The sequence below is a fragment of the Leptinotarsa decemlineata genome, unplaced genomic scaffold, assembly GCF_025532065.1.
Source record: "Leptinotarsa decemlineata unplaced genomic scaffold, Ldec_3_MD MMD2_P_RNA_scaffold_2, whole genome shotgun sequence".
In the NCBI taxonomy this organism is placed as follows: domain Eukaryota; kingdom Metazoa; phylum Arthropoda; class Insecta; order Coleoptera; family Chrysomelidae; genus Leptinotarsa; species Leptinotarsa decemlineata.
The window spans coordinates 1,311,894-1,326,238 of record NW_027412529.1 but is presented as its reverse complement, the minus strand read 5'-3'; the positions used below and the strand labels follow the sequence as shown (position 1 = coordinate 1,326,238).

Below are 14,345 nucleotides of genomic sequence, written 5' to 3'. Positions count from 1 at the left end.
TCAAATAATTTTTTAAAGGAAAAGGTTGAAATGATAAGTTTAAAATGCGTTGTTTTAGAGCTCCTTTATGAAAACTACTTGATTTTCATCGGGAGGAACATTCCCCATTGTGAAAACTAAAAACTTGGCCACGTATTATTGATTATGAGAATGTATTTCATCATTATTCAGAAAGGTAAAATATGACAGCATACAAATTTTGACAGGCTATATCTCGAAAACTAATTGAATCCGAAAAAAAATTAAAAGTGTTTTGTATTCCTACCATTGTTAGAATTGTTAGAAACAAATCCCTTTAAAAATTAAAACCCAACATTTAAAACATCAATTTGAATTCTTTTCGAAATGAATTTGAAAAACTCATGAATTAAACTCAACTTTATTTTGTTCAAACTTGCATTTGCTGTAATGACCCAAATCGATAAACATTCCCCATTGGTAGGTATTTATAGCCTTTTTCTGTCTATATAAATATTTATTTACTATTGGTCTATATATGTTCAACCGTTCTTATATATGTTTTAAACCGTTAGGATGGATAAAGAGATGAGGATAAACAGAGAGAAAAGAAAAATGAATCTTTCGAAATATTTATTTTCTTATAAATAATTTATAAACACACAAGTATTGAACACAAGTATTTTGAATGCAAATATTGTAATTATAGACAATTAACTTAATTGTAGGCAATTAAGACGCGGGTACCTTGTAGAGGTACCTATGGTATAAATAAGGACAATGTTGTATGTAATTTAGTTTAATCTTCGTCTTGAAGATGATCATTTGGTGATCAAAAGACGTGTTGAGGTGTTGAAAAATAATGGTTTGGTGTTGGGATAAAACTCCAGTAAGTTCTTTATTGAAATTTTCTATTGAAAGAGGAACATCGACTAATCTGTGATATAAAGTGTGGAACGTGCCCTAAGGTATATATTGGTCAAACTGACAGAACATTTAGGAATCGGATCCAGAAACATCATACGAGCCATGTGAATAAGAAAACAAATTCAACATATTCAAATTATCTTCTAGAAGAAAATCATATTCTAACTTTGCACACAGAAAATAAAGGTTTGAAACTGAATCATTTGGAAGCAATGGAAATTAATAAACTTGAAAATTCAAACATTCTAATGAATGACCAACTGAATTTGAATAGATCACCATTATTAAACTTGTTTTCTTAAAAACCAAGAAAGAATTATTATTATTATTATTGATTTAGATGAGAGGTAAAATGCTTCAGGTAATCATAATTGAAAAGGTACCTTAGGTAGAGGTTTAGGTAATTTTTTTTGAGGTAGTTTCAATTATGGTTATCTGTAGTAAATAAATATTAATGTAAGAACAACTTGAAGTATAAATCACTTGAAAAAGCTACTGTGCCAGCGAAACATGTGATATATTTTTCAAAATAAAGTTTGTGAAGATCAAATCGCGAGGTGTAGTTTTTTGAATTACTACGGATCTTCATCAAGTAACGGCCAAATCAATAAAAAAAAACGCTAACTTAGTTGGCGAAACTTATTATTATTATCATGTTGAAAAATCATATTTGTTATTCATTCTACTAATTGTTACTGCTTCTACTTCATTAGTGAATTTAATTTTTCATGAATTTTGTTAATATCCCTATGAAAAATATCATGTAATTGTCTCTTAGTACCTGTGAAACATACCAATACGTCATCCAAATATCTATGCCAATACAAGAAATACTCAATCAAAAGATGTTTAAAAATCGATTTCTCTAATCGAAATCTTTATCTAGTAATCGTTTATGAGCAAAACTTTGCACACATTACATTCTATTCAAACGGGTTTTTCACATGTACGAGTCAATATATGTCTTTTCAAATGTACTTTTTGAGAGAATCGCTTATCACAGTTATGACACTGAAATTGTCTTTTATCAAAATGAATTAGCAAATGCCGTTTCAAATATACGTTCATACCGAATTTCTTTTGACAAACATTGCATTCAAAAGGTTTATCTCCAGTATGACGATGCAAATGGGTCTTTAAAGCAAAATGCCTTGAAAAACTTTTTTGGCAGTATTGACATTTAAATTTCTTTTCCCCCGTATGAAGCAACATATGGTATTTCATACTCTGTTTCAATGTAAATTTAGTTCCGCACTCATTACATTCAAACGGTTTTTCACCTGTACGAGTATGAAGCAACTTATGGTTTTTCATACTCTGTTTGTGTCTAAATTTAATTCCGCACACATTACATTCAAACGGTTTTTCACCTGTGTGAGTCAATGTATGTTTTCTCAAATTATCTTCATAAAAGAATCTCTTATCACAGTGTTGACACTGAAATTGTCCTTTGTCAGAATGAAGTACCAAATGCCGTTTCAAAATTTCTTTCAGACCGAATTTCTTTTGACAAACATTGCATTCAAAAGGTCCATCTCCAGTATGAATATGCAAATGGCCCTGTAAATTCTTTTTTCTTGTAAAACTTTTTTCACAATAATGACATTCATAAGTTTTTTTTTTCATGTGAGTTAACATGTGCCTTTTCATAACCGGTTCTGTATCAAAACTTTTTCTGCACACTTCACATTCGAATGGTTTGTCAGTTGTATGAGTGCGCAAATGGCGTTGAAAATAACTTTCTTGAGCAAATTTCATTTCGCAGTAATGGCACTGGAACGACTCTTCTGGAAGGATTGCACCAGCATCAACTTCTGTTTTACTGAGATGATTCCGACCATAAGCAGCTTCATCTTTGATTCCATTGATATCTTCTTTGATATCAATGATCTTATGTTCTTTCTCCAATTTCAAATATATCTCATCAGAGACTATGTCATATTTCACATCATTACAAGTTGGTAAATCCACATTACTCGAGTCTAAGTAGCTTTCAGTTTCCACAGCATTATTTTCACAAACGATATTTTCTAGTAGGCCATTGTTGAACAGTAATAGATCAATGAACGATGATATTTCTTCTAGTTTATCAGAGCATGTGTCACATATTCTGTCACCATTCTGTGAATTGATGTGTGTTACCTAGAAAGATCAAAATGAAGTAGAAAAAGTACAGGTAACTGATGAATCGCTCACATTAATGAATAACTAGCTATTTTCGGGATTGTTTCAAATTGTGACTTCGGACACTCAATTTGGTTGAAATGTGGTCAAAATCAGAGCATAGCAATGGAATTTTATGATTGGTTTTTCTCAAAAGATATGTAATATTTCACTAAATGCCAATTGGAAACCCTCCAATTTCGAAAGACACTAAAGATCTTTATTGTGAAATTTTCACTGAACAGTTCACAAAACCGCAACAAAAGTTTGCAATGGGAGTGTTTGAATAGTTACTGAATACGCTATGGATTTTCATTGAGTATCGAATTTGCCACAAAGGTGGCAAATTCCAATTTCTCCTTGACTTTTGCTTGCAAGGCATTGTCGTAGCTTTGTCCTCTACAATCTTGAATGGAAATATCATGACTCTCAAAAAAAATCAAGATAGTTTCAGGTGAACACTCAGATTTATACTTTTTGACAGGTTTAAATTTCAGAAACCTATCAACTGGATAGCGGCCTTTTATGTATCGAATTATAACAACATGTGACAAATCGGAAGTACTGTCAACGCTAAAAGAAAAATGTTATGCTAATTCAACTTGAAGTATATTTGTTTAGGGCCTATTTTCCCGTTACATCAATAAACTCATTACAAACATTCGTTGATGAATATGAAATATTGCCTTTCCCAGGATTCCCAAAATTTTAAATGAGCAGCAAGAAATGAATCAAATTCACTCAGTAACTCCACACATCCCAAATAATTTCCATTGTTGGAATTGTTTTTGACTGAATTCAAAGTTACTCATTTAACAGAAGACAAAAAACTAAATTTGGAAAGTAATTGTAAGATGAACTTATGTTTAAGAGTGGCATACCCTGGGGTAGTGTGTTAGGTCCATTGCTTTCTATTATTTATCTGAATGATAGCAAACACATTTCTGGATCACACTGTATAAATCTTTTTTCAAATGGTACACTGGATCAGCTAATTGTTGAAATGAATAGGTCTATAATTCTACAATTGACCACAGCGAAAATATGAGGGTTGGTGGAGAGGTTGATGGAGTCATGTCTAACTCAAAAATATACATTTGAAAAAAACCACCCGAAATCAAAACTTGTACAAGGTCTTATCTTTTAACGTGCGAATCGAAACATGTACCCAATTTCAACAGTGTCACTGTGTATCTTTGTGACAGTCAACCGTCCTTCTTCCGGTTTGTATCTGAATGAAATCAAAGTGTTTTTTTACTTACATCAATGTCCGTTAGATCCTTGAACAGTTGCACCATATGAGGTTTCTTTTGAAAAATAGTCACACCATTCGGAGACAAACAAATTCGGCAAGCTGCAATTTTAGGAAGAGATATATCCTCTTGGTGTTCAACAGTAGGCCTCACTTCATCCTCTTGAGTTGGTTCCACCACGTCTTTACATTCGTTTTCCTTTTTCACGGTTGTAAAGCATTCGTTTTCCTTTTTCACCGTTGTAGAGTTTTTTCCTGTGCTGTGGTTATTATACTTCGAGATATCAACGAACAGTGATATGTCTTCTAGTTTCACGAAGCATTCATTGCATATGTTTTCCGGGAAATTCGTCGTAGAATTTGTGGAGTTCACCTTAAGAAGTTCGTTTCAATCAATATCAGATGATTCATACTGATATAATATGATATAAAACAAGTCAATAAAAATAACATTTTGAATAAAAAACTGTAGGATCTGGCAAACATTTGCTTTCCTTTCTAATACCTTGACATTGTATTACATCTGACAGACATTTGGGCAAGTTTCCTCACACAGAAAATTTTAGTAGCTTTTTTTTAACGAACAAGTGATCAGCTAGAGACCGGTTTCGGAGTATTTCCCCTTATCAGCACAGGACAGATTCAACCGAGACAGCAATTTGTCCCAGACTCGACTGACTTTCGTCGAAGCTTGACAGAATCGGTTTCAACTAGAGTGCTGATACCGTTTAGTTAAATGCGGCCTATAGATAGCATCAAAGTAACTGAACATGGATAGTATTAATGACTCACAAAAATTTCTCTTGTGAAGAATGATTTTGTCATTTATGTAAATATGTGACGGAATTCACCGATATCTAATAAAAATCCATAACGTATTTAAGTTTAGGTAAATTTCACATTTGCAATTTGACAAACTATTTTAAAGAACAACTTGGAATAGATTTCTTGGGTAGGATTGATAAATAGGGTTAAAATCACCCCTTTGTTTCCCTGATACGATTATATCAAGTTGAAAGTCTTAGACCAATTGGCAAATGTAAATCTATATACTCAAAGATCCTTACAGCAATTTTCCTAATGACACGGAATAGATCAAATAAGTAGTGTTCCTCATCGAAGGGTCTCAAATCGCTTCGCTTCAAACAACAAATTCGGCAAATGAGTGGGAAACCTTCTAAGGTTATAATTGTCTCTTCTTTGGCCTCTTCCTTCAACCCATTCATTTTAAAACCGATTTAACTTTATACCATTACCTTATAAAAGGCAATCAGATTTTGGTGGTAAACGCGTATGGAAATAATTTGTCATAATATTAACCTAATAACGCTAACTTCTCATAATACACAAGAACAACTAGCACAAGGCACAACACAAGAGAAATAATCATAATCTTCCTATTGTGTACAGTGCTGCCAACACAAATTGAGTAAATTTTCCATATGTTACCATATGTTCCTCAGAGGAATAACTGTTCCTCTGAGATCCTGGCACTTCCACATTGGAATATTAATCGGCCAGATACGACGTCTATTGGACATATTGGAAATTAGAACCAAGCCAGATGATAAAACAAAAACAAAGTCCTGTCAGCTGTTTTCAGATATTATGGAAGAGATGCCGTCACAACCAGTGTTTGCACTTCCCTACATCAGGATTATCGGAGAGGATAAGAAGAATTGGTTCCAAGTACAACATCAGAACCTGCTTCAGATCTGGTAACACTATCCGTAGCAGCCTCACGAAAACCAGGCCACCAAACGCGGACTACGATTCCAAGAATTGCATTTACCGAATACCCTGTGAGCGCGGGAAATCCTATGTTGGTGAAACTAAGAGGCCATTAAATGTTCGCATTGCCGAGCACAAAAAACACACCCAGCGAGGGGAAACCAGCAAATCAGGAATAGCAGACCATGTTTGGACCCATCGACACAACATCGAGTGGTCCCAAGCTGAGATCATACACAGAGAGGAACATTGGTTTAGGAGGAAAATCAAGGAAGCCGCATACATGCTGTCCAACAACGTATTCAGCCAAGCTAGCGTAGAGATACGCAACATATGGAAACCCATCATCAAGCGAAAAATGGCCAACTCCCGCCAAACGGTCATCTCTCACTGAACCAGTAAACGGAAAAATGGAAAGTGGGGATAAGTGAAACTACCCGAACGACCCTTAAATAGTCATCTCTCAGAGGAATCAGTCCAGTCATCACCCGAAGACGATTGTAGATACTAACAATCGAAACGTCGTGAATTAACGTGGCTTGGAATCTCTTAACTTATTTTTTATTTATATTTATTTGTATTTCTTCAATTTTTGTTCAATCGGTTTAATTTTACTTGTATTTTATTTCAGGTTATTTTTGCTTAATATAATTGTTATTTTCAGCTTTTTATTTTTCTTCTGTTTCAGTTGTTTCGGGGATTTCAAATCATTTTATATATTAGACAGTGGAAGTCCGAACTAGTGAAATTCATCATGAAACATTGTCAATCACCTTCAAACAAACGTTGAATGGTTTATGTTTGTCCCTACTACTAGTAACTGCCTCTCGTGACACGTTCGCTTTACTATTCTCAGGAAAAAGGATTATTGAAATTGAAAGGGTTATATTTCTAGGAGTGACTAATTTTTGGGAAAGAAAGTTTTTGGCTCTACATGTTGATACAAAAAAGTGGGAATCTTACGAAGAAAGGAAGGAAACAATCAATTTCAAAAGAAGTAACTCAATACATAGATGTGTAGATTATGCAAAGAAGTAACTTTCAGTCACAAACTGGAAAAAAGCTCTCCTGAACCAAGTTACTTTATATAAACATTGAATTACACGAAAGAAAAAAATTCTTTCGAAACAAATACTTTTATATGAACACTGAATTATACAAAAATACATTTCTCTACTCAGTTTGTATTCCAAACATTCGTTATGGAATCAAATCAGATATAATTCACAGGGCTTATACACAATATACTATGTGTATCTGTAGTGTAGGGAAGATGAGTAAACCCACAGCACTTTGGCCACATGTGACCCATTGTACATCCTCCCTAGGAGTTGTCCTCCTAGGTCATCGTCCATTCTGTCCTTTTCAGGAAGGCGGACAGGTCACTAGGAGACATCTCCTTTATATCGGCAGGTGAAAGCGAATACTCGCCGAACACACACTCTCTTTGGCAACCTTGAGGTGTCTCACGGCGACCTTCGTTAAGGTTTTGGGGGGGTGCAGCGACATTACTGTCGTTGCGGGAGGAGGAGGGTGCACTTATGGTTGCTGCCACTCCTACCTCTATCGTTCTCTTTCTCCTTTTGGCCTCGACGCCGCAAATGCGCTTACGCCTTCGCCTTTGTGCTGCATCACGAGGTGATCTGCTATGTCCAGCGTCATTCTGAGCGGTAGATTGGGGTGGACATTTCTGTTCATCACCAGCCACCGCCATAGATTGGGGTGAGCATTTCTGTCCAGCCCCGGGATTGGTTTTTTCAGTGTCTGTTTTTGTATTTGTTTCATTCAGTTGGTCACTCTGGCAGAGACCCGCATTACCAGAGGAAGGCTGATTACAATGAAGTTTCGCCCGTTACCCCAACCGCATATCACCCTGGGGCCATTTAGCTGTCGACACGACTCCTTACACCTTAGCTTGGGAAGGCTGGTCCACGGTGGCATGTTTCGCAAATGCTTTTGTGGGGTTTTAGTTCCCCTCACCCTACTTATTTCTGCCACTGACCAGGAGTCCGGCGACCCCGTCCGCAAGGCCGGGAACAGGCCTTCCCGGACAGGGCTCCCAGTCCCCTGTCCCCTTTCCGCCACCTGGGGACGCGCCCGATAGGTAGCCCAACCCACGGGACACAATATACTAAATGAAAGGTAAAAATTTCACTTACATGAAACACTGTCATCCTCACTGGTAGACATTGATGTATTGTCATAAGTGAGGTAGACAGTGTTCCACGTAAGTGAATTTTTGCCTTTCATTTAGTATATTGTGTTAGGTTGGTAACATCTTTGTAACTAATAACCACAGATTAAGATTTGACAACATCGGTTATAACTAATAAAGGACAATGAATCTGTTGTGCTCTTCTGTTTACTTATGTTCCGAGTTCTTCTTCTTCTTTTTCCATTAATGGCTTCAGCTGCCAGGGCTATCCAGCCAGGAGTTCCAGGATCATGTTGCTACTACAGGTGAAGCCCACACTAAAGTGGATATGAGTTAGACCCAAACCCCACCTGGTTTTGCGCTAAAACAAAGTTCGACTGTAGCTTGAGGTCAGTTAACAAGCAATGTCCGCCTGCACTAGAGTGTAAGCAATAATGTGAGGTGATGCACTACGGTTACGTGTATGGACACTACGATCAGATCATGATTGGCGAAGCACTGCATGCGCACAAGTATTAGTTCTGTCTTGATCACTACAGCTTTATATTGGATGCAATCAGGAATTTGGATATGGTTTGTATGTTAGATGGTGATATATGTTTGAAAAATATATCGTGGAAGGTAAGAGGCTGAATGGTTGAAGGAGGGATGCTAAGAGAGGCATGAAGTATTTGTATATTATGAGAATTATTAGGGCAGGCAAAGAATATGTGTAGGAGAGTCTGTATTTCCCCACATTCGCAGCGATCGTCATCAACTATCTTAATTTTGTGGAGATGCGCTTTATTGAGGGAATGAGTGCTCCTAATTTATGTTCCGAGACATTATGTGACATATGACATTTTGTGCACCTAACCTACCTTCCTCTATATAAATGAATAACAAAACAACTGTTGTTTATGTGGCTTGTGGTATTGAACTATAATTTATATTTTGCCTTAATAAAGATAATTTCCTTTTTTTAAAGTAGAATATCTAGGTACTCATAAATTATTTCAACTTGATATAGGCGCTGTTGCCAATATGTGAATTAGAAACAAATCCCTTTAAAAATTGAAACCCAACATTTGAAACATCAATTTGAATACTTTTCGAAATGAATTTGAAAAACTCATGAATTAAACTCTACATTATTTTGTTCAAACTTGCATTTGCTGTAATAATCCAAATTGAGGAACATTCCCCATTGGTAGGTATTTATAGCCTTTTTCTGTAGGTATATATAAAAATGTATTTACTATTGTTCTATACATGTTCAACCGTTCTTATATATGTTTTAAATCGTTAGAATGGATAGAGAGATGAGGATAAACAGAGAGAAAAGAAAAATGAATCTTTCGAAATATTTATTTTCTTATAAATAACCTATAATCGCACAAGTATTGAATGCAAATATTGTAATTGTAGACAATTAAGACGCGAGTACCTAGTAGAGGTACCTATGGTATGAATAAGGACAATATTGTATGTAATTTAGTTTATTCTTCGTCTTGAAGATGATCACTTGGTGATCGAAACACGTGTTGAGGTGTCAAAAATAATAGTTTGGTGTTGGGATAAAACTCCAGTAATATACAGGTAGTAGTTAGTCGAAGTAGTAAAATACCAACACAGCAGTAAAATTTAGCCATAATGATCTCCTGAGGACGCTTACTTAATTTCAAAAACTACACCTCACGATTTGATCTTCACAAACTTTGAAAAATATATCACATGTTTCGCTAGCAGAGTATTGTGTGATTTAAACTTCAAGTTGTTCTTACATTAATATTTATATACTACAGATAACCATAATTGAAACTACCTCAAAAAAAATTATCTAAACCTCTACCTTAATGATTCAGTTTCAAACCTTCATTTTCTATGTGTAGTTTTTGAAATTACTATGGATCTTCATCAAGTAACGGCCAAATCAATCAGAAAAGACGCTAACTTAGTTGGCGAAACTTATTATTATTATCAAGTTGAAAAATCATATTTGTTATTCATTCTACTAATTGTTACTGCTTCTAATTCATTAGTGAATTTAATTTTTCATGAGTTTTGTTAATATCCCTATGAAAAATATCATCTAATTTTCTCTTAGTACCTGTGAAACATACCAATACGTCATCCAAATATCTATGCCAATACAAGAAATACTCAATCGAAGGATGTTTAAAAATCGATTTCTCTAATCGACATCTTTATCTAGTAATTGTTTATGAGCAAAACTTTGCACACATTACATTCTATTCAAACGGGTTTTTCACATGTACGAGTCAATATATGTCTTTTCAAATTTATTTTCTGAAAGAATTGCTTATCACAGTTATGACACTGAAATTGTCCTTTGTCAGAATGAATTAGCAAATGCCGTTTCAAACTACTGTTCAGGACGAATTTCTTTTGACATATATTGCATTCATAAGGTTTATCTTCCATATGAGAATACAAATGGCTCTGTAAAGAAAATTTCCTTGAATAACTTTTTTTGCAGTGTTGACATTTAAATAGCTTTTCCCCCCTGTGAAGCATCATATGTGTTTTCATACTCTGTTTCAGTGTAAATTTAATTCCGCACACATTACAGTCAAACGGTTTTTCACCTGTATGAGTCAATGTATGTTTTCTCAAATTATGTTCATAAAAGAATCTCTTATCACAGTAATGACACTGAAATTGTCCTTTGTCAGAATGAACTACCAAATGCCGTTTCAAAATTTCGTTCAGGCCAAATTTCTTTTGACAAACATTACATTCAAAAGGTTTATCTCCAGTATGAATATGCAAATGGCCCTGTAAATTAATTTTACTTGTAAAACTTTTTTCACAATAATGACATTCAAAGGGTTTTTTTTTCATGTGAGTTAACATGTGCCTTTTCATAACCCTTTTTGTATCGAAACTTTTTCTGCACACTTCACATTCGAATGGTTTGTCAGTTGTATGAGTGCGCAAATGGCGTTGTAAATAACTTTCATGAGCGAATTTCATTTCGCAGTAATGGCACTGGAACGACTCTTCTGGAAGAATTGCACTAGCATCAACTTCTGTTTCACTGAGATGATTCCGACCAAAAGCAGTTTCATCTTTGATTCTATTGATATCTTCTTTGATATCAATGATCTCATGTTCTTTCTCCAATTTCAAATATATCTCATCAGAGACTATGTCATATTTCACATCATTACAAGTTGGTAAATCCACATTACTCGAGTCTAAGTAGCTTTCAGTTTCCACAGCATTATTTCCACAAAGGATATTTTCTAGTAGGCCATTATTGAACAGTAATAGATCAATGAACGATGATATTTCTTCTAGTTTATCAGAGCATGTGTCACATATTCTGTCACCATTCTGTGAATTGATGTGTGTTACCTAGAAAGATCAAAATGAAGTAGAAAAAGTACAGGTAACTGATGAATCGCTCACATTAATGAATTACTAGCTATTTTCGGGATTGTTTCAAATTGTGACTTCGGACACTCAATTTGGTTGAAATGTGGTCAAAATCAGAGCATAGCAATGGAATTTTATGATTGGTTTTTCTCAAAAGATATGTAATTTTTCACTAAATGCCAATTGAAAACCCTCCAATTTCGAGAGACGTTTGTAAGGCTACCCGCCATATTTAAAGCATTGTCGTAGCTTTGTCCTCTACAATGGGAATCCGTTTCTGTTTAAAATCTGTTTTTCCGTTAATCAACTGTCGCCCCCATACGAACGACAACTCTCAGAAGTTGAGAAACTTGTGATAACGAGGTCTTACCTTTTAACATGTGATTCCTAATATCATGACTCTCTGAAAAAATCAAAATAGTTTCAGGTAAACACTCAGATTTATACTTTTCAATAGTGTTGTAGTGAATCATGCCCAAAAGAAAGTAACGCCGCAACTGGTAACCATAAACTAAACGTGACGTAGCTAAAAGCGCGGGAATGCCCAATGTTCCCTGTCGCTCGAGAAGCAGCAAAGAACTTCGGCGAAAATTATACGATGTTCGACAATGATATTTAAACGCTAGCGGCGGGCATATCGAGACAGTCAAGTACAGTCAATTGGACGTTACAGTGCGGTACGCGAAGTGATCCAGTAAGGTGATAGACATTCAAATAATAGTTGAATTTTTAGTTGAAGTGTTTGTTGTATTCAATAATTTAAATAAAGTTTGATTATTCAGTGTAGTCAATTATTGATCATCCCACAAGTAAAAACGTAACATTAAGTTTAAATTTCAGAAACCTATCAACTGGATGGCGGCCTTTTACGTATCGAATTATAGCAACATGTGACAAATCGGAAGTACAGTCAACGCTAATGGAAAAATTCAAAAATTCAACTTCATGTATAATTTTTTTAGGACCTGTTTTCCCATTACATCAATAAACTCATTACAAATATTCGCTGATGAATATGAAATGCTGCCTTTTCCAGGATTCCCAAAATTTTAAATGTGTGGTATACCTGTGCATAAATAAGGTTAGCTTCGCAAGTTTTCCAGTTTGATCTTCCTCTTGAAGATAATCACTTGGTGATCGAAACACGTGTCAAGGTGTTAAAAATAACAATTTGGTGTAGGGAAAAAACTCCGGTAATATTCTAGATTAGTTGTTTAATTATGTATCCTGAAAACCATGGACAGAGTGAAACTATGAGGGTTGGTGGAGGTGGAGTCATGTCTAACTCAAAAATATCCATATGAAAAAAACCATCCGAAATCAAAACTTGTGCAAGTTCTTATCTTTTAATGTCCGGGACGAAACATGTACCCAATTTCAGCGGTGTCAACCGTCCTTCTCCCGGTTTATATTTGAATAAATTCAAAGTGTTTTTTTTACTTTCATCAATGTCCGTTAGATCTTTGAACAGTTGCATCATCTGAGGTTTCTCTTGAAAAATAGTCACACCATTCGGAGACAAACAAATTCGACAAGCTGGAATTTCAGGAAGAGATATATCGTCTTGGTGTTCATCAGTAGGCCTCACTTCATCCTCTTGAGTTGGTTCCACCACGTCTTTGCGTTCGTTTTCCTTTTTCACCGTTTTAGAGTTTATTCCTGTGCTGTGGTTATTAGACTTCGAGATATCAATGAACAGTGATATGTCTTCTAGTTTAACGACGCATTCATTGCATATGTTTTCCGGGAAATTCGTCGTAGAATTTGTGGAGTTTGCCTTAAGAAGTTCGTTTCAATCAATATCAGATGATTCATACTGATATAATATGACATAAAACAAGTCAATAAAAATAACATTTTGAATAAAAAACTGTGGGAGCTGGCAAACATTTGCTTTCCTTTCTAATACCTTGACATCGTATTACATCTGACAGACATTTGTGCAAGTTTCCTCACACATAAAATTTTTGTAGCTTTTTTTAACTAACAAGTGATCACCTAGAGACCAGTTTCGGAGTATTTCCCCTTATCAGCACAGGACAGATTCAAGCGAGACAGCAATTTGTCCCAGACTCGACTGACTTTCATCAAATCTTGACAGAATCTGTTTCAACTGGTGTGTTGATACCGTTTAGTTAAATGTGGCATCAAAGTAACTGAACATGGATAGTATTAACGACTCATAAAAAATCTCTTGTGAAGAATGATCTTGTCATTTATGTAGATATGTGATGGAATTTACAGATACCTGATAAAAATCCATCACACACACACACACACATACACAATACTGGTTTGTATTGTACAGTAAAACACATGATGCGATGTTGTAAACTATTTTGTGTGTGTAAAACGGAGCCCTGCTTCACACTAAATTTCACATCTGCAATTGGACAAATTGTTCTAAAGAACAACTGGAAATTGATTTCTTGGGTAGAATTGATGCATAAAGATTAAAATGACGCCTTTGTTTCCCTGATACGATTATATCACATTGAAAGTTTTAGACCAATTGGCAAATGTAAATCTATATACTTAATAAGATCCTTACAGCAATTTTCCTAATGACACGAAATAGATCAAATAAGTAGTGTTCCTCATCAAAGGGTCTCAAATCGCTTCGCTTCAAACAACAAATTCGACAAATGAGTGGGAAATCTTCTAAGGTTATAATCCTCCTTTATCGCATTCATTTTATAACCGATTTAACTTTATACGATGTAAAAGGCAATCTGTTTTTGGTGGAAAGGGCGTATGGAAATAAAAACATAAACAGTA

At 35.1% G+C, this 14,345-nt stretch overlaps 2 protein-coding genes across 2 annotated transcripts; both read right to left on the bottom strand.

Annotated features, from left to right (window-relative positions):
- Nucleotides 1-578: 578 nt before the first annotated feature.
- LOC111504660 (uncharacterized) lies at nucleotides 579-5,660 on the bottom strand. Its single transcript, XM_074181043.1, has 3 exons — nucleotides 5,368-5,660; nucleotides 4,311-4,673; nucleotides 579-3,027 (listed from the first exon to the last, which is right to left on the bottom strand). The coding sequence occupies exons 1-3, from the start codon at nucleotides 5,524-5,526 to the stop codon at nucleotides 1,813-1,815; spliced, it is 1,737 nt and encodes a 578-aa protein (XP_074037144.1). The 5' UTR covers nucleotides 5,527-5,660; the 3' UTR covers nucleotides 579-1,812.
- Nucleotides 5,661-9,517: 3,857 nt separating this feature from the next.
- Nucleotides 9,518-14,235, bottom strand: LOC141479887 (uncharacterized). The gene is made up of 2 exons (XM_074181037.1): nucleotides 14,119-14,235; nucleotides 9,518-11,546 (listed from the first exon to the last, which is right to left on the bottom strand). Exon 2 carries the CDS (start codon nucleotides 11,160-11,162, stop codon nucleotides 10,422-10,424), a length of 741 nt encoding a protein of 246 aa, XP_074037138.1. The 5' UTR covers nucleotides 11,163-11,546; nucleotides 14,119-14,235; the 3' UTR covers nucleotides 9,518-10,421.
- Between the last annotated feature and the right edge of the window lie 110 nt (nucleotides 14,236-14,345).

Coding starts and splice junctions, on each gene's coding strand:
- LOC111504660 (XM_074181043.1), bottom strand. CDS start 5,526: ATGAATGGGTTGAAGGAAGAGGCCAAAGAAGAGACAATTATAACCTTA. Junction 4,674..5,367: donor GTGTCATTAGGAAAATTGCT/GTAAGGATCTTT, acceptor GAACTTCTTAAG/GTGAACTCCACAAATTCTAC. Junction 3,028..4,310: donor AGGATCTAACGGACATTGAT/GTAAGTAAAAAA, acceptor TGATCTTTCTAG/GTAACACACATCAATTCACA.
- LOC141479887 (XM_074181037.1), bottom strand. CDS start 11,162: ATGAAATTCGCTCATGAAAGTTATTTACAACGCCATTTGCGCACTCAT.